Raw genomic sequence first — 23,921 nt, 5'->3', positions numbered from 1 at the left:
GAATGAAGAATTTTTTTGGAAGATGAAGTAATATGGAAAGAAAAAAAAATTGGAAAAACCCCCAAGCTATAGGGCAAAAAAATTTTGGGGGAAAAGGAATGAAGATGTTATGGGGGAAAAATGAAGGATATGGAAAAAATGAGTATAAGGAATGATGAAATATATGGAATTGGGTGAAGGGATATGGAATGATGGGGTAAATTTTGGGAAAAAGATGTCTTGGAATGGTGTGTATATGGGGAAAAAATTTAAGGGTTGGGGGAAAAAAAGTGTATAAAAAAATGAAAAAAGAAAATTTTTGGGAAAAAAAATGTATAGGGGGAAAAAAAGATGTATATGGAACTGATGAAATATGGAATGTGATGGTATATGGAAAAATGAGAAAAAGGAATGATAAAGTATAAAGGAATGATAAGGATATGGAATGTTTAAAAAAAAAAAGGGGGAAAAATGACGTTTTTGGAATGTGAAGTCTATGGAAGGTAAGTTTTAAATTTAAATTGGCCCCCAAAAATTTTATGGAATGATGAATGTTATGGAATGTGAAAAATTTTGGAATGATGAAGTATATGGAATGAAGCTTAAACTGGCATGTGTGTAAAAGGAATGATAAAGTATATGGGGAAAAAAAGAGTATAAGGAATTTTTTTAAGTTTAAGGAAGGGTGGGTATATGGAAAAAAAAGCAAAAATTTTGGAAGATTTAAGTTATCCCCCAAAGCCCTTTTTTTTGGGAAAAAAAACCCCCATTGGGGGAAGAAAGAGTATAGGGAAAAAGATGTATAGGAATGGTTGGGGAAAAAAAATGCGAATGATGAAGTAAAAAGGAAATGAAAGTTTATGGAAAAAAAAAAAATTTAAAAAGGAAGAAAAAAGTATATGGAAAAAAAGTGTATTGGAAGTGATAAGGTTTTTTTTGGAATTATGATGTTAAGGAATGATGAAGTATATGGGAGGATAATTATAGTAATTGGGTGATGGGTTTCTTGGAATTTTGATAAAATTTTATATGGAAAAATGAAGTTATTGGAAAAGGGGGGGGGAAATATCTGGGAAAATGAAAAAAAATGGAACGATGAAGTTATGGAATGATGAAGGGGGATGGAAAAGCTGAAGTAATGGTGATGAAGGGGGTTTGGGAAATGAAGAAGTATAAAGGAAAGAAAAAGTATATGGGGTTGCAAAAGGGTGTATTTTTGGGAAAGAATTTAAAAACATATGGAAGATAAAGGAATTGCGAATGTGAAGATTTGTATATGGAATGATAAAGTATATGGAATGAAAAAAAAATTAAAGTTTTATGGAATGATGATTTGGGAATGAAGTATATGGGGAAAAATGAGTATATGGAAAAATAAAGTCTTTTTGGAAAATGAGTTTTTGGGGAAAAAAAGAAGTATCTGGAATGATTTTTTTTTAAAAAAATGATAAGTATATGGAATGTGATTTTTTAAAAAGGAAAAAAAGAAGTTATGGGGGAAAAAAAGAAGGGTCGGAATGGAAAAAAATATGGAATAGATGAAGTATTTTTGGGAAAAATGCAATTTTGGGGTTGGGGATTGGGGGGGAAGGGGATATGGAATGATGAAATATATGGGGATAAAAAGGGCTATGGAATAATTTCAGTAATGGAAAGATGAGGGGGAAGGAATGATGAAAAGGGGGTTTTTTGGAAATTTTTATTTTGGAAAAATGATGTTTTAAAAAAAAAAGAAAAATGTAAAAAAGGAATGATGAAGATTTGGAAGGGGAAGTATATTTGGGAAAAAATGATATTTTTTGGAAAGTGATGTATATGGAAAAGATGAGTATAAAAAAATGGTTAAAAATATATTGGGGTTTATGCTATTTGGCCTGATGCGGGGGAGGGGAAAAAAGGGTTATGGCAAAATTTAAATTGGTTTTAAAAAAATGGGGGAAAGTTTTTTGGACTGGGAAAAAAAGTTTTTTGGGAAAATGGTGAGTATATGGAAAAATTTTAAAATAAAAAAATTTGGGTGATGTGTTTTTTGGAATGGAAGGAAGTTATGGTGTAAAAAATTTATTTGGGGAAAAAGATGTAAAAAGGAATGGGTTGGGGAAATCTTTTTTTGGGAAAGGGGGAATTTTTTCAAGGAATGAAAAAAAGTAATTTTTGGGGGGGGGGGTTTATTATTGGAATAAAGAAAAAATTGGGGGATGGGGAATTTTAAAAAAATTTTCTGGAATTTTAGGAAGTAAAAATGGGGAAAAAGGAAAAAATAAGGAATGGGGAAAATTTTTGGAAAAAAGGGAAAAATTTTTCCAAAAGGGAAATGCTGAAGTATTTGGAATGATTACGTATTTTTGGGAAAAATGAAGTTCTGGAATGATACTGTAGGTGTTTGGAAAAAAAGGGTGTAAAATTGAAAGCAAATTTTTGGTTTTTTAGGAATGAAGAAGTTAAAAAGGAATTTAAAGGGATATGGAATGGAAAAAATTTGGGGTTTTTTGGAAAAAAAGCCCTATATGGGGATGAATTTTAAGGGGGTTTTTGGGGAATTTTGGGGAAAGGGGAAAAACCAAAATTTTTTATGAAATTTTTGGGAAAGATAAGTTCTTGGGAAATTAAAAAAGGAAAAAAGGATTCAAAAAATATATGAAAAATTTTTCTTTAAATTTAAAAAAATTTTTGAAAATTTTTTTCCCAATTTTTTTAAATTTCCCCCGGGTGTTAACCTTCCCCCGGAATATTAACCCCTTTTCTGGACTTTTTAAACCCCCCCCCTTACTTATAAATTTTCCCCCTTTTTTTCTTACACCCCCCCAAACCCCTTTATCTTTAAAACCCTTCGGTTTCCCCCCCCTACCCTCACCCAACATAAAATTTCCACCCCCATTTTCCCCCCCCAAAAAATTTTTTCCCAAATTTTACCTTTTAAAACCCCTCCCCTCCATTTATACCCAAAATTCCTTTTCATCCCCACACAAAATTTCCCCCCCCACCCTTCCCCAAAATTTCCTTCCCCCCAAAAACCCAAAAATTTCCCTCACCAAAAAACATTTTTCCCTCATCATACACATTCCTTCCCTTTTCCCACCCCCTTTCCCCCCCCCATAAAAACAATTTTTCCCCCCCCCCTCTACAAAAATTCCCCTTCCCTTCCCCCCCCAAATTTTCCCCCTCAAAAAATTTTTCCCTCCCCCTAAACCCCCTTTCCCTTCCCCCCCTTCCACCCCTTTAAACTTTTTTTCCCCCTTTTTTTTATCTAAAAAACACCCCCCCCATTTTTAAGAGTCTGGGGGGATTTTTTGAATTTTTAAAGGACAGAAAAAAATGACGTCCCCCAAAGTCTAAAAATTCCCCCTTTTCCCCAAATCCTTGGAAAAAGGGTTTTATGTAACCCGGCGTTTGGGAGCGTTTTTTTAAAGAAAGGATTACCTAGCGAACCATAAGATGGCATAAAATATGTTAGTTTGCAGGATTGGTAAAAAGCAATTTAAAGGGAATTACGGGACAAAAAAAGGAGCGAGGTGGGGTGATCTTTCTTTATGACCAGCATATATTTTTGACTCCCCAAAAAAATGCCCGTGGATATTTAACGTACAAAAACAGAAAAGATGTTCAAACTTAGAGGGGGAAAAGATACCACCCGACAGGGACGTGGCTATATTGGTTGATTTGGTGCCTGGCACCACATCCCTATTTAAAAAATGGATTACAGCATTTTTTTAAAACATGAGAAATGGTATATACCGCCACTTACTTTTTGAGTAAGTCTTTTCTTTCATTTTATTTTCTTTCTTTTGTATTCACAACTATAGCATGTTTTCTTCTGGTTTTGTCACCACCTTATAATGTAAGCATGCCACGCCACGACCACCACTCTAAAACCAGAAGATCAATTTACACAAGGTATGTAGTCGGTCCTGTGGAAGACTGGATTTACTCTTCCGATGAGATTGGAACCAGTTTTTTGGTTGTTAACATCACGCTAATGTTCTCTAATATAGGTTGGATACAACGTTGTTGTAACGGGCATATTTTGCCTTGGTTTGAGAATATTATTTTCATCATTACAACCATTAATTTGGGTTATCAGACCTGCCTATAAGAACACGTCGGTCGAGATCATAATACTGGTTGCCACGATGGGGTGGGGGGGGGAGACAATGGAGGAGAAATCAAGAAATGTGAACTCGGACAATTTATGTTGGTTTTAATCAAATAAATAAATACATAAATATATAAATAAATACATGAAGCCAATGATAAGAGAAAGGCGACTGGAATGTGATGGTGATAAAGATGTGGATTTATAGAGGAATGGGGTTACTGTATCAGTTATATCATTATTGCACAGGACATTCATTCTTTACAGACGGATATAGCATAGAAGTAAATATTAAGTAGATAGAGGTGCTGGTAGTGGTGATGGCGTTGATGTTGATGATGAGGAGGAGAAGGAGGAGGGGAGAGGGGGGGAGAGGGAAAGAAGGAGGATGAGGAGGATGAGGAGGAAGAGGAGAAGGAGAAAAAGGAGGAGGAGGTGGAGACGAAGGAGAAGGAGGATGAGGAGGAGAAGAAAGAGGAGGAAGAAGAGGACGAGGAGGAGGAGGAGGAGGAGGAGGAGGAGGAGGAGGAGGAGGAGGAGGAGGAGGAAGATAGTGATGATGATAATGAAGGGGTGGAGAGGATGAGCGGAGTTGGAGCATAACACAATGAAATAAAAAAATAGACAATTCAATAATTCATATGAAGCATAAATTCTTCATCGCTTCAGAGGCGATTGACTTTTTTAAAAAAGAGAACAATAGTACGATCAACATGTCTATAAACGGAATCAGTTGTATTCATGCAGGGCATCAATGATATATCTATCTATGTATGATAGTACGATCAACATGTCTATAAACGGAATCAGTTGTATTCATGTAGGGCATCAATGATATATCTATCTATGTATGATAGTACGATCAACATGTCTATAAACGGAATCAGTTGTATTCATGTAGGGCATCAATGATATATCTATCTATGTATGATAGTACGATCAACATGTCTATAAACGGAATCAGTTGTATTCATGTAGGGCATCAATGATATATCTATCTATCTATGATAGTAGGATCAATATGTCTATAAACGGAATCAGTTGTATTCATGTAGGGCATCAATAATATATCTATCTATGTATGATAGTAGGATCAACATGTCTATAAACGGAATTAGTTGTATTCATGTAGGGCATCAATAATATATCTATCTATGTATGATAGTACGATCAACATGTCTATAAACGGAATCAGTTGTATTCATGTAGGGCATCAATGATATATCTATCTATGTATGATAGTAGGATCAACATGTCAATAAACGGAATCAGTTGTATTCATGTAGGGCATCAATGATATATCTATCTATGTATGATAGTACGATCAACATGTCTATAAACGGAATCAGTTGTATTCATGTAGGGCATCAATGATATATCTATCTATGTATGATAGTACGATCAACATGTCTATAAACGGAATCAGTTGTATTCATGTAGGGCATCAATGATATATCTATCTATGTATGATAGTACGATCAACATGTCTATAAACGGAATTAGTTGTATTCATGTAGGGCATCAATAATATATCTATATATGTATGATAGTAGGATCAACATGTCTATAAACGGAATCAGTTGTATTCATATAGGGCATCAATGATATATCTATCTATGTATGATAGTAGGATCAACATGTCTATAAACGGAATTAGTTGTATTCATGTAGGGCATCAATGATATATCTATCTATGTATGATAGTAGGATCAACATGTCTATAAACGGAATCAGTTGTATTCATGTAGGGCATCAATGATATATCTATCTATGTATGATAGTACGATCAACATGTCTATAAACGGAATCAGTTGTATTCATGTAGGGCATCAATGATATATCTATCTATGTACGACCCACCTGACATTATGCACTGGGAGTGTCCTTAATATATTTAATCTGTCTATCTAGATGTGTGTGTGTGTGTGTGTGTGTGTGTGTGTGTGTGTGTGTAAACATATATTTCTTTAAAATAATTATATTTATTGTGAATACGAGTAGATCGACGTGCACATATTTGCAGAGTCTGATAACCCAATTCATTATGGGCTCATTGTTCTAATGGTTTGTCCATTACAACAATGTTAAACTAGCCCCATAATTGCGATCATGTAAATGTTGCTGCTCGAAGATCGAAGAAATAAATAAATAACAAAGTGAAATGGGATGAATGCTTCAATTTAATCATAAAAACAGATAGAATGGACGTTTCGGGTTTCCCCTTTATCAATAAACAGGATGAATGAAACACTACAGACGAATGAGATAATGTGGTAGTGGCGTTGTTAACAATTTATATTACAATTAAAACGTCACTACCACATTATCTCATTCGTCTGTAGTGTTTCATTCATCCTGTTTGTTGATAAAGAGTAAACCCGAAACCTCCATTCTATTTGTTTTTGTAATTAACTTGAAGCTTCCAGTCAATTTCACAATGTTATTTCTAACATAATTGCGATCGGATGTCCGACCAGCCTGTGTTCATGTACACGTTGGTGTTGATAGGGAATGAGATTAGCGGAAGAGTAGCGTCCCTTGATTGGACGTCACCATAGTCTGTGACGTCACCGGCGGAAAAGTGAAGGATAACAATAGAAATAAATTATTTCTTACACTTTTGCGTTTTTTGGAATTCGAATTTTGTTCCCAACGCGCAGTCGCAAGCTCGTGCAGAGGTTGGGAGCATGTCCGAAATTCCAAAAAGCAAGAATGTAAATATCGTATATTATTATCCACAGCAGTTAATTAAAATTAATATAGAGCAGTATAATTAGGTCCCCAAACGTAAACAAAGGTCGAGAAGCACATGGCAAAACACATGTTCCTGTCTTGACAGCTCACGTTCCAATGTAAATAATAGAAAAAAATAACCTTTAAAATTTGGCTGTTAGGTGGCAAAAGAAACACATATTCATAAATACTCGATCATGCATCAAATAATGTCTAGATATGGATATTTTATGGAACAAAAGGTAAAATTTATCAAAAGTTACAGTCTATCTATTTTTAGACCAGATCAAATTATTGCGCTGATGTGAACAAGACGAGAATTATTCGGAGCCTGATTTTCATAATAATTTAGCCTTATATTATTATTTCTGCAACTGTTAGATTTTATGTAAACATATTTTCAATACTGAAAGTGTATTGCCTACAACTCAAACTACAAAATTGGGAGACCTATATTGTGCGTAAATTATTCCGGTCCCTAACGGAAATCACTAGCAACTTGTTATTGTTTACGTTTGGGGCATCTAATTTTACTGCTCTATTAACATTAAAATCAACAATTAAAATGTACGATATCCATGGTTATAAATTCAATTCCGATACTTGAGTTAGCCCAGCTCATCCTGACAGAATACCATTTTGGAATTCGGGGGCAGAGTGGCTCAGCAGGACGATCTTTGCTTCGTACACGAAAGGTACCGAGTTCGATCCCCCGCCGCCGCGCTATGTGGCCTAGAGCAAGTCACCTCCCCCTAGCTCAATGTGCGGCGCTGCACTGCGGCTGACGCATGGGTTATTCCAGTCTTCCCTTGGAATAGATCCAAGAAAAAGATTTCCCCCTATGGGATTAAAAAAAGAATTTTTTTCTCTTAATTTTATTTATTTCGGACAGTGAGTTACAATTGTTTGTTGCTCGTATTATTCTTCGGTTTCCAATTTGTTTGTGTTTCTTGTATCTATTATACTATTGTAGTAATGGGCACAATGGTATCGAAATTTAACACGCGGTACTGGGCACTAAAGTATTATGTTAAATATTGATACTTCGTCGATCGATAGTTAATGAGCAAAGTGTAAATTAAAGTATTATGTTAAATATTGTACTATTATTTACACTTTGCTCATTAACTATCGATCGACGAAGGTGATCCCAACTTGTCAAAGTGTAGATTATATGTGACCCTACGCCTCGAAGCGGTATTAAGTCGGGATTTGGAAAACGAAGAAAACGGTTTTAAAGTGGAAATGGTCAAAATGATCGAATTTGAGTTTTTGGTTGTTTCAGAAACTACAATCATTTTTCTACATGAAAACATAATAATTCAACATAAACATTGACGATAAGTTAAATAAATTTCAAGTTAAAAAATACAACTATCAGTGAAACATTCAAAACGAGGGTTGACTTTCTCTCAGATAGCCACCCTTTCCAAGGCTTAGTAAGACTGAGTCTTTTCCTCAGCCCAATTGCGTGTAACATACCACGTGTTTTTGTCTATCTCAGAGAAAGGATGACTGTTTCCACAATTTCATGGTTCAACCAATAATGAACTTTAAAAACTGTAAACAAGTCAAGGTTTCCCTGACAAATGAATGATTCTGATTGGTCAACGGTCATCACATGCGCCTATCGGCCATTAAAATGCCGTCATGACGTCAGCATGCGTGTGTTACATATGTGTGTTTTTGTGCATTTTGATACACACCACGAGCTATTATTTCTTTGTCCTGCTGCATTGGTAAGGTGGGGCAATTACACACTCGGGGTAATTCCACACCCACATTCATTATTTGAGTAAGCAGTAAATATCTTTTCCCATTCTGCTGAATCACGAACTGTTCGCCAGTTTAGGTTGTATAATTTGGCAGCACATTTGCAGCCCATCCCTCCAGATGTAACGAAATCGACCGTTTTCACCGTATCTGCATAGTCATACGACACCGTCTTTTCTTGTAATTCATCACCCTGATTAGCCAATCTCTATAGAAAAAGGAGAAAAACGTGAACATAAATCCCTTCTAGATCCAGCTCTAAAGCATGGGCAGACATAAGTAACATAATGCAGGCCCGCAATGCGGCTTATTATTCAAACAGGATTAATAGGCTACACACACCCAAGAATTTTGGATGATGTGATTTTCTAAGAAAAACAAAAGTAAACAAAAACAAAACAAAAATTGGATAAAGATATAACTATGTACTTGAGATGATAGCTGGGGTCTTTCTTTGTAAAATAAAACCATTGACATAGCATTTTAATTAAATATTTTCACATAAAAAAAGACATTAGAAATTCGAAACCTGTAGGGTGTGGAATTTAGCTGGAGCCTGTCTTTGTAAAATAAAACCATTGACATTGGATTTTGGAATTTATGAATGTTGTTTCTTTTTTTAATGTTATTTGTACAGAATCCACGTGTGAATGGCTGTGGATATTTGTATCCTGGTTGTGTGATCACCTCATCAATAGAAACTTTATGACAATAGATTGAAAAAGTTGGGTGTAGAATTTCCCCACCTAACTAAAAAAATGAAAAACAGTTAAATGTATGGATAAACAGACAGAGAGACAGACCTGTTAATGGATAAATAGATAGATGGATAGATAAATAGATAGGTAGATAGATATATAGATAGATAGATAGATAGATAGATAGATATATGGATAGATAGATAGATAGATAGATAGATAGATAGATAGATAGATAGATAGATAGATAGATAGATAGATAGATAGATAGATAGATAGATAGATAGATAGATAGATAGATAGATAGATAGATGGAGATAGATAGATAGAAAGTTAGATGAAAAGGAGAGAGGGACAAACACAAACAGACACACACACACAGAGCGAAAGAGAGAGAGAGAGAGAGAGAGAGAGAGAGAGAGAGAGAAGAGAGAGAGAGAGAAAGAGAGAGAGAGAGAGAGAGAGAGAGAGAGAGGAGAGAGAGAGAGAGAGAGATGTTCGTTTTGTCATGCTTTCTTTGTATACTGAGGTAAGGGGGGGGGGGGGGGGGGGGTTTAGACAATCAACAATGTGGGTGAACGCTGAGAAAAAGAGAGATTCAATAACATGTTTTCATGTAAGTCATTACACAATAAGCCCCACCCCCTCCTCCTCAAGCTGTCATCTGACTCAAAATGGAAACAATGCAATGAATAATTTGACTAGCCCATTTCTTTGATTGCAATCACATTGGTCAATATGTTTCCAGTTGACTTACTTTGAAACAAAATGCTTTCTTAAACTATCCCTACAATTCTTTGCTCCGCCTCCATCCCTTTCTTCATGCCTCACTCTCTCCGTCTCCCTTTTGTTTCTTTCACACATACAAACACACACACACCACACACACACACACACACACACACACATATATATATATATATATATATACACTTATACAGGCTTCAATCTTTACTATATTTCCCTCCCGCCCTCTTTATGCACAAGCAGCCTCTCTCCCCTCCCCTTCTCGCTTCTCTTTTTCGTTCTCTCTCTCTCTCTCTCTCTCTCTCTCTCTCTCTCTCTCTCTCTCTCTCTCTTTCTCTCTCTCTCTCTCTCTCTCTCTCTCTCTCTCTCTCTCTCTCTCTCTCTCTCTGTGTTACTCTCTCATTCTTTCTCTTCCTCTCTCATCCTGTTTCGTGATATATATCTTTCCTGCCCACCCGGCTTCACGTAGTTTCAAACTGTACTTTGAAATTATAAACCCTTATTTAACTTTTGACATTTTGAAATCGTATTTCTTCTAGTATATGAGACAAAATGCCACATTAATAATTCTCATCTCATTGATTTTTTTATTTAAATATCAAAAATTCTTCAAAAAGTGGTGAGCAATGTCATAAAATTGTCGCATATTTTCTTTTTGGATGTTTTATTTATTTTAAGGACATCTTACATAATAATAGATAACTACAAAAGTAATAATTGGATTGTTTCAAAAATTTTATGTACATTATTAGATGTATAATCTAAGCTCATGCCAAATCTTACTATTTCTCATCAAATTTTCGATGCCCGTATCTAAGGAGTTATCTTTGCCCATTGATTTGACTGTGCGTGAAAACGGTGCCTCACATCAAAGTCGATTATCTCAAAACTTGGTTTTTACACTCTCCCTACTTCAAACGGTCATATCTCGGCAATGAATAATCAGAATTGTATAAATTTGGTATCAAATTTTAAAGCATAAAATAAGCTATGATTGGGTACCAAAAACCCAAAATTGAAAAAAACGACTTAATACCGTTTCGAGGCGGAGGGTCACATATCAACTCGACCTAAATACGGACATACATTTATTTGAGGTTACAGACGTGTCTACCTATTCGCCCCCAAGTACGGGCATCACCAGTCTTTATTTTCCTTACGTAAGAACGGATAGTGTCATTTTGCATTATTGTTTGTTTTTTAATGTTTTTTTTTTTGTTGTTTTTTTAAAAGCGCTTTGAGGTTTTGACGAAAGGCGCTATATAAATATGCTTCTTCTTCTTCTTCTTCTTCTTCTTCTTCTTCTTCTTCTTCTTCTTCTTCTTATTATTATTATTATTATTATTATTATTATTATTATTATTATTATTATTATTATTATTATTATTATTATTATTATATTATTATTATTATTATTATTATCATTATTGTAGGTGTGAATAGAAATTCGTTTATCATTTAATTTATGTCAATTCTGAGTAGGGTCGGTAAATGTAATCGGTGTTAAACACCGATGGCTGTGTGTCTTCATCCACTGTCGAGTTGTCATCACGTGGGAAGTTCAACTCTGACCCAAACATTCCCAAACCTTGTGCTTCTTCATTCACTTTTATGGCAGCGTTGGCAGTTTCAATTTCTCGAACTGAATAGTCCCTCGAAGTAGCAGCCCCTTTTTGATGAATTCTGCTGTTGACAATCTCCTTGCTGAGTTCTTTATTCCACGCGTCTTTTTCGTCTCGTCTCTCCAAGACATTCGTTTTTATTTGCTTTGGGAACGCGTTGTTACGCCAGAGAGGAGTCGGCTGAGTGAATCCAGCACTACCAATACCAACTTCATTGTCGTGCCTCTTGTGGAACTTTGAAAGATTTTGATAAACATCCCCCTCGGCTTTCCTCGAGTTACTCCTGAATGGTCTTTTGGGCACGGGTGGAGGAATAGGTCTTTTATACTGCACATCTCTTAGGCTGGAGGGACGTCGCCCTTGATGCAACACGTCATCAAGCCGGTCGTCGTGGTATTGTCTGTAGTTGTCACTGACGGCGTTTCTTGGGTAGTTGGGATAATGGCCATGGAACATTTGATTAAGGTCAGGGGTCGTGTTGGTGATGGAGAATGGATGCTCCATTGGAGCAGACAGAGCTTTTTGCCTAATTTTCCCATCCACCTGTAGATGGTCATACTAATGACGACCTGAATCAGGACGGCGACGCCCATAATGAGCCCTCCCCATGCAAAACTCCAGTCGCCAATCTCAGGGGCTTCACGAATCGCATCGCCGTGATATATAAGGAAGATGAGGAGGGCGATGAGATTGAAAATCGCTGCAAAGCAAATGGAAACAGGAGTTATTTTTCTGTTCTCCGCGTATAAAAGAAATGATATTTTTAAAAAGGTATCTCCTTTATTCAAAACAACCAATCAATGTTTAATAAGCTTTAAATATTTAAACAGGATTTAAACGAAGGTGTCATACACTTTGTTAACGACAAAGGGGGGAAGAGGGGTGAGGAGGAGGAGGAGCATGAGAAGGAGTAGAGGGAGGAGGGGAGGAGGAGGAGGATGAGTAGGAGGTAGAGCAGGAAAGAAGGAGGAAGAACATGAGGAGTAGTAGGAGGGGAGGAGAGGAGGAGGATGAGGAAGATGAGCATGAGCAGGAGAAAGGGGATGAGGACGAGGGAGAGAAGAAGAAGTAGGAGGACGAGGGAGAGAAGAAGGAGAAGTAAGAGGACGAGGAGGAGGGGGAGGAGGAGGAGGAGGAGGAGGAGGAGGAGGAGGAGGAGGAGGAAGCGGAGCATTAGTAGTAAGAGGGGGATAAGGAAGAAGACGAGGACTAGGAGGAAGAGAATAAGTAGGAGGGGGGGTGGAAGAGGACAAGGAAGAGGAGGATCATGGATAGTAGGGTAAGGTAGGATAGGAAGAGGATCATGAAGATGATGAGGAGGAGCATGAGTAGGAGTATGGGGCGGAGGGGGAAGAGGAGAAGGAGGAGGAGGAGAAGGAGGAGGAGAATGAATAGGAGCATCCACTAAACATGCTCAAAGCGCTTTACAAGGAATCCCTGACCACAATGAACACCTAACATGCAGGACGTGACATGACCACCGTTAGGCCATAGCAGAGACAACGCCGTTATCGGCCAGGTACTCATATTACACCATTGGCCTTCCGATTCGAAAGCGATGTCATATCACAAGACCAAGTCGTCTTTTTTTAGGAGAATAATAAAAATAAATAGGAAATTCAGCGAGTGTTTAAAATACTTACAGGCAAATACGGAGACGGCCACACTGATGTAGTACACAGTGGTTGTGTCCAGATTATATCTCACTCTGTCATAGTGCGCGTAGAGCATGGGAATGAGAACCATTGTCAGGAAGGTTGATAGGAGCTCTGCCACGACGATGCCGTACCAGTGGTCTGACTTTAAAGTGTCCTCTGGATTAGAATGTATTCGTCATCATCATAATCATCATCATCATCATCATCATCATCATCATCATCATCATCATCATCATCATCATCTAAATAGCAGCAGCATTATTATTATTATTAGTAGTAGTAGTAGTAGTAGTAGTAGTAGTAGTAGTAGTAGTAGTAGTAGTAGTAGTAGTAGTAGTAGTAGTAGTAGTAGTAGTAGTAGTAGTAGTAGTAGTAGTTTTCAGGCTAAAAACTTATAAAAGAGGTTTTTATATTGAAGGTGAGACCGATAGATTAGTTGGTAGACTACTCGCTTCACACAAACAAGGGTCTGTATCGATTCTAAATCTAGATCTAGATTTTCTTTTGATCCCTCCCTGTCCACACAGAAGTGATTGGGTAGCTGAATTTGTTGGGTCTGGCGGAAGGTGCTTTGCCACAAAATGACTAGCATCCTCTCCAAAGGATAGCAAGTAATTCATATTGTCCGTTTTAAGACATAGGAACCGTGATAAACTCCTGCACCATGGGCCTAATGGCTCTGGAGGATTTGTTTTGGTTTCTGGAGGGCCTACTTACCATCATCGATCCTGATCTCGCCGAAGCCATCTGGAGTTGGAGAGTCTCCCTCGCGTTCATAGCCGATCCTAAAGAACAGTCCAATTCCAACATGGTTATCCCCATTGTTCAGCCAGATCCACACAGGGGCCACTAGGCCTGCAATCTGGAGACACGCTGTCAGCACCAAGAGGGCGAAGGTTGCAATCTGCCAAAGTTCAGCTTCCATTGTTCTGTATTTTAGATATAAAGTTTTCTGTTGTAGCTTTCTTATTTCTAAACAAATATAACAAGTGTTGTATGTAGCTCTCCTATTTCTGAACAAATATAACAAGTGTTGTATGTAGCTCTTCTATTTCTGAACAAATATAACAAGTGTTGTATGTAGCTCTCCTATTTCTGAACAAATATAACAAGTTTGCTTTTTCTGGTAGCTATCCTATCTGAACAAATATAATAATATCATAAGTCTAATACTTGTAAGTAGCTCTATTTCTGAACAAATATCACAAGTCTATTGCGTGTAAGTAAGTCTTCTATTTCTGAACAAATATAACGTCTATTGCTCGTAAGTAGCTCTTCTATTTCTGAACAAAAATTACACCTTAACTGTTTCTAGTGCTCCTATTCTAAAATATTCACAAGTCTAATGCTTGTAACTAGATCTCCTAGTTCTGAACAAATATTATCATTAACACTCGCATGCACTCGCTCGTCAAAGTTATTTGTGACTGTTCCCTGTTTTGATTGGACTGTAACTGAATATTTGCAGTGCTGGGTCCGTGTGGCCTTTGGAATGGACTGTAACTGAACATTTGCAGTGCTGGGCCCGTGGGGCCTTTGGAATGGACTGTAACTGAATTTTTGAAGTGCTGGGCCGGTGGGGCATTTGGAATGGACTGTAACGGAACATTCGAAGTGCTGGGCCGGTGGGGGCCTTTGGAATGGACTGTAACTGAACATTTGCAGTGCTGGGCCCGTGGGGCCTTTTGCAAATATAAGCATTGAAGATTGAAGATTGAAGACTTTCCTGCCTATTACTGTTACTGTTACGCGTTGGTGACCACGTGTACGTGTACGTGTACGTGTACCGTAGGCTACTTATCAATCTCCACATCTATTTAATATTAAAATCCTTAAAGTAAAAATAAGAACAGAAATATTAAGAGGAGAAGAAGGAAGAGGAAGTAGCAAGAGAGGATAGGGGGGGGGGGGGGGGGGGTAGGGAAGAAAGACTGCCATAACATGACGTCATGTAGTGTACTATGCGATTTTAATTGCTTGTTAGATATTCTAGAACACCTCCCATTAGTTTAACTCACTCAATCCTAGAGATTTTTTCTACTTTTAAAAATTGGAAAAAAAAATCTATTGAAAATGAGCATGTACGTAGATAGCTTTATTTAACTACCATTAACATGTAAAAACTAAAAACATTAGATTTGATAGTACGCCTATAATTTGTCTCAGAAAAAAAAATTAAATAATTAGGCAAATGGGGTAAAAGTAACCTCGATTAAACTACGGATATAGTCGGTGTTAGGGTTGAGTGAGTTAAAGGCGGTCGCCATTGAGACGCGTCATAGACGATGATTTTACACAACAACCCCCCCCCCCCTCCCCAAAACTAGCAATACTTTATCATGTTGAAAACTGGCGATTGGAAATCGCTGGACCAGATAGGAGTAAGTGTGTCATTCTATTATCCTGGTGCTACACAACACATTAAATTAGCATTCCAGGGTTTAAAAAAGCTCATATCAAAACACGGATGTGACGTCATTAGCAAAGTTTCTTGTTATAGTACAAAATGGCATGTGATATTCACTGCGGTCACAGACTGAATGGGAGTGCCAATGCTTGTAAAACACGCTGCTGTATCCTAGGCGAAGGCACTGTACATTACCTCCATTCAACTCAGGTGTGAATGAGTATATAGCTTTCCGTGATGGATAGTTTAAGTATGTTGGTTCCAAAAGGACGCCTCACAGGCGACGACGTACGGTATGAGATAGGTATTTAGTCCCATATGGCCAGCTTAGGGAATGAATGAAGCTCTGTCGTCATAATATTATTACCCATATATCTTTATAGTTCATTGTATCTAGACAAGCTCAATATTGATGCTGTGTGTGTAGCTCACAATATCCGCCGGCCGGATTAAACGAACCAAGACAGAAAACTATGTGTAAACTTGAACATGTATCGTCTGATTGATAGAACGACATACTCATTCAAATGGCCGGCTAAAAACAATAGCATAGAGAGGCGTTACGTCAAATTCGTTCCTTTTATAACAGACGGCTGGTGGTTCGAGCGTTACTATTAGCACTAACCAATCAGAATATTACATGCCATTTAGCCTGTTCCGTTCCCCTGTCACCTGGCCGACAGTCCTTCATTCCATAGCTACCTCTAGTTCATGCCGAACAGACAAATAAGTCAGTCCCACAGTTATTGGTGCGTATTTACCACAATATTTTGACACATTGATGCAGGAATTACAGCGCATCACCTGACGATACGGTTCCTTTCTTTTCCAACACCTGTGTTAAAATCGTGAGTGACGCTCGGATCTTTGTCACTGATTGCTTAACTCTCTCCATACCAGCCATTTTCAGGATTTTCCCCAAAACATCACACCAAACTAACACAATAATATATTTTCGATCACTCAAACATGATGACAGTACTTACATAATTTCTTTAGCAAAACATGCTCTTCAACACACTGTGTTCATTTTCTTTAAATTTTACGATGTGCAAGAGAAATTTGAATAAGAAAAATGTTGGTTGTATCGTAACAAATTTGCTGTAGTTGGTATGGAGTGGGTTAAATGTTGGTTGTATCGTAACGAATGTGACAATTTTGCTGTAGTTGGTATAGAGTGGGTTAAGGTGATGAACAAGTCTCCTAGTTGGCCATGGGCCGTCGCTTCACTGTTCATCGATCGATGACAATGGCAAATAGGCTTCAACAGTCGTGACATCACTTCCCAAGTAATGACGCATAGTAATTTAGTTACTGGTTCTAAACTATTGGAACAATGGCGGACGCCCTTACGAAATGACGTTCTCTCTCTAATAACTTTTCCGCCGGTGACGTCACAGACTATGGGTGACGACCAATCATGGGACGCTACTCTTCCGCTAATCCCACTCCCTATAAGGTGTAAGCATTGTATGCTGATGAGATGACTCGGGCCGAGGAACTGTGCTATGTAGGATAGAAACACAAAGGATGAAGTCAACATAACTGGATTTAGGTGAAGACCTTCTGTCTCTTAGATCTATAGAACAATGTGAAAGATAGAGAGATCTCACACAAAGGAGAGAAGGGGACCCGATGCGTCTCAATATAAATATATATATATATATATATATATATATATATATATATATATATATATATATATATATATATATATATAAAATATATATATATGAGAAATTCTATTTTATTTTATATATTTACCGCTCCTATAACATCAAGTCGAGCATTTTTATTTCGTGGCTTATATATATATATATATATATATATATATATATATATATATATATATATAATATATATATATATATATATATATATATATATACATATATGTACATATATATATATATATATATATATATATATATATATATAATATATATATATATATGTACCACCCTGAAACGAAAAGTAGGTCACCTCATAATATTTCAACGTGTTAGCCATAGCTTCACCGCTAATGTTCCAGTATCAAGCTTTATAGATAGATAAAAATCACCAGGCTTCACAAAGGATTCTACGTGTTTGGTTCCGCATCAATTCCTATTGTTTGATTAATAAAAACATAGGTAGGTATGCTTATGAAACCACACATTATCATAATATAATAAACAGCAGACCCTGCCCTACAAAAACGAGACATAGAAGGAGCAATCACCGATATTTTTTAGCGAGGCGTTCACCCTAAACGACCAAATATTATCCGGGTGTGTCGAAATTGCCAAGGAAAAAAAAAAGAAATACGTGATATTTTATCAGCTTAGTAACAATCGGCTGTTGACAGCAGTGTCCCTGTTTCGTTTTTTAAAAAATATAATATCGTCTAACAGGCGTCTTGTCTCGTCTTATGCATCAAAATCAACCGCATCCATTTGATTACAATACAGATACGTTTGATTGTCTCCCTTGTGTACCAACGACATCCATTTGTTTACAATACAGATACGTTTGATCGTCTCCCTTGTGTACCAACGACATCCATTTGTTTACAATACAGATACGTTTGATTGTCTCCCTTGTGTACCAACGACATCCATTTGTTTACAATACAGATACGTTTGATTGTCTCCCTTGTGTACCAACGACATCCATTTGTTTACAATACAGATACGTTTGATTGTCTCCCTTGTGTACCAACGACATCCATTTGTTTACAATACAGATACGTTTGATTGTCTCCCTTGTGTACCAACGACATCCATTTGTTTACAATACAGATACGTTTGATTGTCTCCCTTGTGTACCAACAACATCCATTTGTTTACAATACAGATACGTTTGATCGTCTCCCTTGTGTACCAACGACATCCATTTGATTACAATACAGATACGTTTGATCGTCTCCCTTGTGTACCAACAACATCCATTTGTTTACAATACAGATACGTTTGATTGTCTCCCTTGTGTACCAACAACATCCATTTGATTACAATACAGATACGTTTGATTGTCTCCCTTGTGTACCAACAACATCCATTTGTTTACAATACAGATACGTTTGATTGTCTCCCTTGTGTACCAACGACATCCATTTGATTACAATACAGATACGTTTGATCGTCTCCCTTGTGTACCAACAACATCCATTTGAGGTTACACATAGTTTTGTGTGTTGGCTGTTATACTTCCGGATGGCAATGTTGTGAGCTTCTTAGCCAAGCGCATACTATCTATAACGATTGTCTGTATCATTCAAAAGTGTTCTGAAAACAATAACAAAGAAACTCCTTTGCGCTTTGCTAAGAAGCTCATAACATTGCCATCCGGAAGTATAACGGACCAACACACAAAACTGTGTTTCCATGAACGTTTATAGTCAGGTTAATACAGTTCAGTGAGCATTACTCATAAACGCGGATGGCAAAAAACAATAACAAAGACCTGAGTGACATCATCTTCGAACTATCTATCGCCGTCTACTTCAATTCCCCCCCCCCCCCTACCCAACGTGCCCCTACCTTTTTCTTGATTTATACGAGGGCTCTTTCATAATTAACCGAAAAATGCCTGTAAAATCCGCGTTTTTTATGCTATCAACAAATTCTTGCACGTGTTCATACCTTGACTCGTCCTTCATTTCTCTACGTAACAGCCAAGTCTGTCGACACACTTCTGCCAATGCCGCACCATGGAATAGATACCCTCTCGGAAGAAATTTCCGTCAAGGTTTTGTAGCCATTTCCGCACATGGTCAACAAGCTCTTCATCGACATCAAAGCGCTTTCCTGCCAGCTCACGTTTCAGTGGCCCAAAGAGGTGATAATCAGATGGTGCGAGGTCTGGACTGTGTGGTGGGTGTGGCAAAATCTCCCATCCATATTTCTCTACCCAACCTTGCGTCACTCGTGCTGTGTGGGGTGTAGCGTTGTCGTGTTGCAAAATGACCACGTTGGTCAACTGCCCTGGGCGCTTTCTGCGAATGGCCTCCCTAAGCTTGTCAAGAGTTTGGCAGTACCTTGCAGCATTGATTGTTTCTCCAGGTTGTAAGGTTTCGAACAGAATAACACCACGACTGTCCCAGAAAACAGTTCCCATTATTTTCTTTGCTGACCATATGACTTTGAATTTCTTCACGACAGGTGAGGATGGATGTTTCCATGTCATCGAATCTTGCTTTGTTTCTGGGGTGCAATGGTGCAACCAAGTCTCATCACCGGTGACTATGCTGTCAAGAAAAGTCACATCGTACCCTAGAAAGTCTCCGCCGGCGTTGGCAGTATGCCGTCAACCCTGCGTGAGCTCTTGCTTCTTCTCAAAAGTTCCCTGCAGATGTCCAATCTTTGTTCTTTATGATTGTGTGTCAATTGCTTAGGAACCCATCTTGTGCTGACTTTTCTGTAGCCAAGTTCATCAAATACAACTCTATGGGCAGAAGTTTCCGAAATTTCAAGACTGCTTGCGATTTCATGAAGTTTCAACCTCCTGTCTTGACGAATAAGCTCATCAACTCGCTTCACATTGTCTTCTGACGTCGCAGTTATCGAACGCCCTCTCCCTTCCCTATCTGTCAAGTCGGAATGGCCGGCTTCAAACAAATTACACCAGTGATAGACTTGTGTATGGCTTATAACATGCTCACCATATACACTCTAAAGTTCTTTATGAATTTCGGTAAGATTCAGAGTTTTGGCGTTCAAAAAACGTATGACAGCTCTGATTTCCTCCTTTGACCAAGTTTCAAGGTGTGGCCGCCATCTTTAAAATCGTCTAGAAATTCATTGTGGAAAATGATGCACTTCATAATTTCTGGGAATATCCGTAAGGAAATAAGGAATATCATGTTCTTTACAGAATTAAAAAATCTCCACTGGTTGCCGAGCAATGGGCATTTTTCGGTTATTTCTGAAAGAGCCCTCGTATATATATAGTTTTGATCTCATTACTTCATCTCATTGTCGCTTTCTCTCTCTCTCTCTCTCTCTCTCTCTCTCTCTATATATATATATATATATATATATATATATATATATATAATATATATATATTATATATGTATATATATATATATATATATATATATATATATATATATCTCACACACACACACTCTATATATATATCTCCCTCTCTCTCTTCCCTTACACACACACACACACACACACACACACACACACACTGAGTGGGGTTCCTGACCTCCCATAGTAGGCGGGGAGGTGGGTACTTACTGTGTCTTCTATTCCAGTTTTCCAACTTACTCTCTGTCTTGTCTTAGAATGAGATTACTTGGTTTTGTCCTGACCATGTCCGGATACCCTGGCTGGGAGGGAAACATTCAGATGTATGGTTAGATTTGGGAGATGATATTTATTTTTCCTTGTAAATCATCTCTCTGTTATGACTGTTTTGTATACACATTATATATGATTTGTAAACATTTGAGTGTGTTCCTCTTAGTAGGGGCCTGTGCTTGTGTCTGAATGAGTCTTTTAGGTGATCTAAACCTAAGTATTTTGATAGTGTGCTCTTGGAATCTACATCTGTTTCCTATTTGAACCAATTCCTCTTTGTCTTCCCTTTTCTTGGGTGCTTTAATTGTAATTCTAGAATTTTTTTCTATCCCATTTTCTTCCTTTTTACTGGCGCTGATATGACCTTAATGTGTTGCAAGCGCCGTAAAACCCTTTAAAAACAATAAAAATAAAAAAAAAAAACACACACACACACACATACACACATTTTCACCTATATCATAACGACAATCATATATATATATATTGTGTTTACTTGAAATTGGATGACAAAGGCCGAAACGTTGTTTTTATGTGTTGTTCCCTTATTTATGAGTCACATTTACTACCTTTATCTTAAACTCCTTGAGTTGCTTCACTTTGTTGGTATCAGGGAAACTGGAAGAAATTTTAATTCCGATAACACTGTACTGTTCGAAAACTGAGTTGTACTCATAAGAGACCGACTGAGTGCGTGGCCTTCGTAAAGTTGTAGCCTGACACTGACCAAAAAATGACGTCAAAATCCCAGTCTTTTGCCACAAAAGAAAACAAATTGTGAGTTGTATTCAATAGTTCAACCAATGAAATAACTTGTTTCCATGAGCACTACTAACAACTCACTAGACGGTGCAAAAACCAAATAATGACGTCAAACTGCCAGTCCTTTTGGATTTCAGTGTCAGGCTATATTATCATAACGATGGCGACGCTAGAACCCTCTAAGACTTATACTTTGACGTCATTTTTTAGGTTTCGCACCGTTTTGTGAGTTGCCGTTAGTGAATACCTATTGAATACTGCTCACGATTTGTTTTCTTTGCCTTTGACGTCATTTTTGGGTCAGTGCCAGGCTATAGATAGTTCGAAGATGACGTCACTCAGGCCTTTGTTATTGTTTTTGCCATCCGCGTTTGTGAGTTGTTCTCACTAAACTGTATTAACCAGACTATAGAACAGTAAAGTTTGCTGCCCCAAACGTAAACAAAGGTCGAGAAGCACATGGCAAACCACATGTTCCTGTCTTGACAGCTCACGTTCCAATGTATATAATAGAAAGAAAATAACCTTTAAAATTTGGCTGTTAGGTGGCAAAAGAAACACATATTCATAAATACTCGATCATGCATCAAATAATGTCTAGATATGGATATTTTATGGAACAAAAGGTAAAATTTATCAAAAGTTACGTCTATCTATTTTTAGATCAGAGCAAATTATTGCTCTGGTATGAACAAAACGAGAATTATTCGGAGCCTGATTTTCAGAATAATTTAGTCTTATATTATTATTTCTGCAACTGTTAGATTTTATGTAAACATATTTTCAATACTGAAAGTGTATTGCCTACAACTCAAACTACAAAATTGGGAGACCTATATTGTGCGTAAATTATTCCGGTCCCTAACGGAAATCACTAGCAACTTGTTATTGTTTACGTTTGGGGCAGCAAACTTTACTGTTCTATAAAAGTTCATGGTTACACAGAGTTTATGTGTTGGTCCGTTATACTTCCGGATGGCAATGTTGTGAACTTCTTAGCCAAGCGCATACTATCTATATGTTAACGATGGCTACGGATCACAACCGCTTGATTGCCGATTGTTGTGATGGAGAGAATCGTTTGCGTTGGTTTGAATGTATTTAAATAACAATTAACCAGTAGATACTTGACCAATCAAAACACGGAATTTGTGACACACTTTCACACGTCCTCGGACAAACATATTGTTTGTTTATAATCAATAAAGTGAATGAAATTGACCTCTCTTTGATCATTTTGATTGTTTTTATCCCGCCAAATGGGTGACTAAGTTATCGCATGATTTCCTCAATCATATTATTATAAACGTTTAAGTGTACACTTAGTTTTCTGCATTTTCTATTGATCAGAACTGTGGAACTGTGGATATTTTACTGAAATACATCCGATCGACATTAAAACCTGTGTTGTTCACTATGACTACTAACCATTGCCATTGTTTACATCATGACGACTGTCCGAGAGGCGTGGTTATCTAAGTGTCAATAGTGAAATCATATCAATGTGGGTTATCAAACCTATAAATATATAGATAGTATGCGCTTGGCTAAGAAGCTCATAACATTGCCATCCGGAAGTATAACGGACCAACACACAAAACTGTGTGTATCCATGAACATTTATAGTCGGGGTTAATACAGTTCAGTCGGCATAACTCATAAACGCGGATGGCAAAAAACAATAACAAAGGCCTGAATGACGTCATCTTCGAACTATCTATACACATCGGTTAAAAACAAAACAAACAAACAAAACAAAACAAAACAAAACTTACATTTTTTTCAAACTCGAAAGAATGAGCACAAGTCCAACGACAGAATCAAGATGGAAAGTGACGTCTGCCCAACACCAGCTGTCTGCACACACGGGTCACACGCCCATTCTTGGCACACTCCCCCACCAATCCACAACACATATCAACATTACAAAACACAGACAAAACACATCTTTCCATTGTGGCCAGATAACATCTCAACGTCATTTACTCATAAATCAAAATGCCCCTCGACCCGTCAAAAACTTTTAACCCCGAGTCTTCTTTAGTGCATCATTGAAGTTATAAGTTTAAGTAATTTGGACTGTTGGAGGTTATGGGGTCATAGAAACTATTGATAAATGAGCTTAATGTTTTCTGGTCAATTTTTTAAAATGTCATTT

General features: G+C 37.4%; 1 protein-coding gene across 1 annotated transcript; it reads right to left on the bottom strand.

The window, feature by feature from the left end:
• Positions 1–11,850: 11,850 nt before the first annotated feature.
• Positions 11,851–23,631, bottom strand: LOC144972229 (uncharacterized). Its single transcript, XM_078913266.1, has 4 exons — positions 23,539–23,631; positions 14,021–14,232; positions 13,289–13,459; positions 11,851–12,345 (listed from the first exon to the last, which is right to left on the bottom strand). Exons 2-4 carry the CDS (start codon positions 14,226–14,228, stop codon positions 11,984–11,986), a joined length of 741 nt encoding a protein of 246 aa, XP_078769392.1. The 5' UTR covers positions 14,229–14,232; positions 23,539–23,631; the 3' UTR covers positions 11,851–11,983.
• Positions 23,632–23,921: the final 290 nt, after the last annotated feature.

This window comes from Berghia stephanieae, chromosome 5 (genome assembly GCF_034508935.2).
Source record: "Berghia stephanieae isolate SIO BIC M18660-M18661 chromosome 5, UCSD_Bste_1.3, whole genome shotgun sequence".
Taxonomy (NCBI): Eukaryota; Metazoa; Mollusca; class Gastropoda; order Nudibranchia; family Aeolidiidae; genus Berghia; species Berghia stephanieae.
This window is presented reverse-complemented; position numbering and strand designations above follow the sequence as displayed.

Excerpts from the sequence above, each read along its gene's own strand:
- LOC144972229 (XM_078913266.1), bottom strand. The coding sequence starts at position 14,228 with ATGGAAGCTGAACTTTGGCAGATTGCAACCTTCGCCCTCTTGGTGCTG. Across the intron at positions 13,460-14,020 it reads CGAGATCAGGATCGATGATG|AGGACACTTTAAAGTCAGAC; the intron begins GTAAGTAGGCCC and ends ATTCTAATCCAG. Across the intron at positions 12,346-13,288 it reads GGCCGTCTCCGTATTTGCCT|CGATTTTCAATCTCATCGCC; the intron begins GTAAGTATTTTA and ends TTTGCTTTGCAG.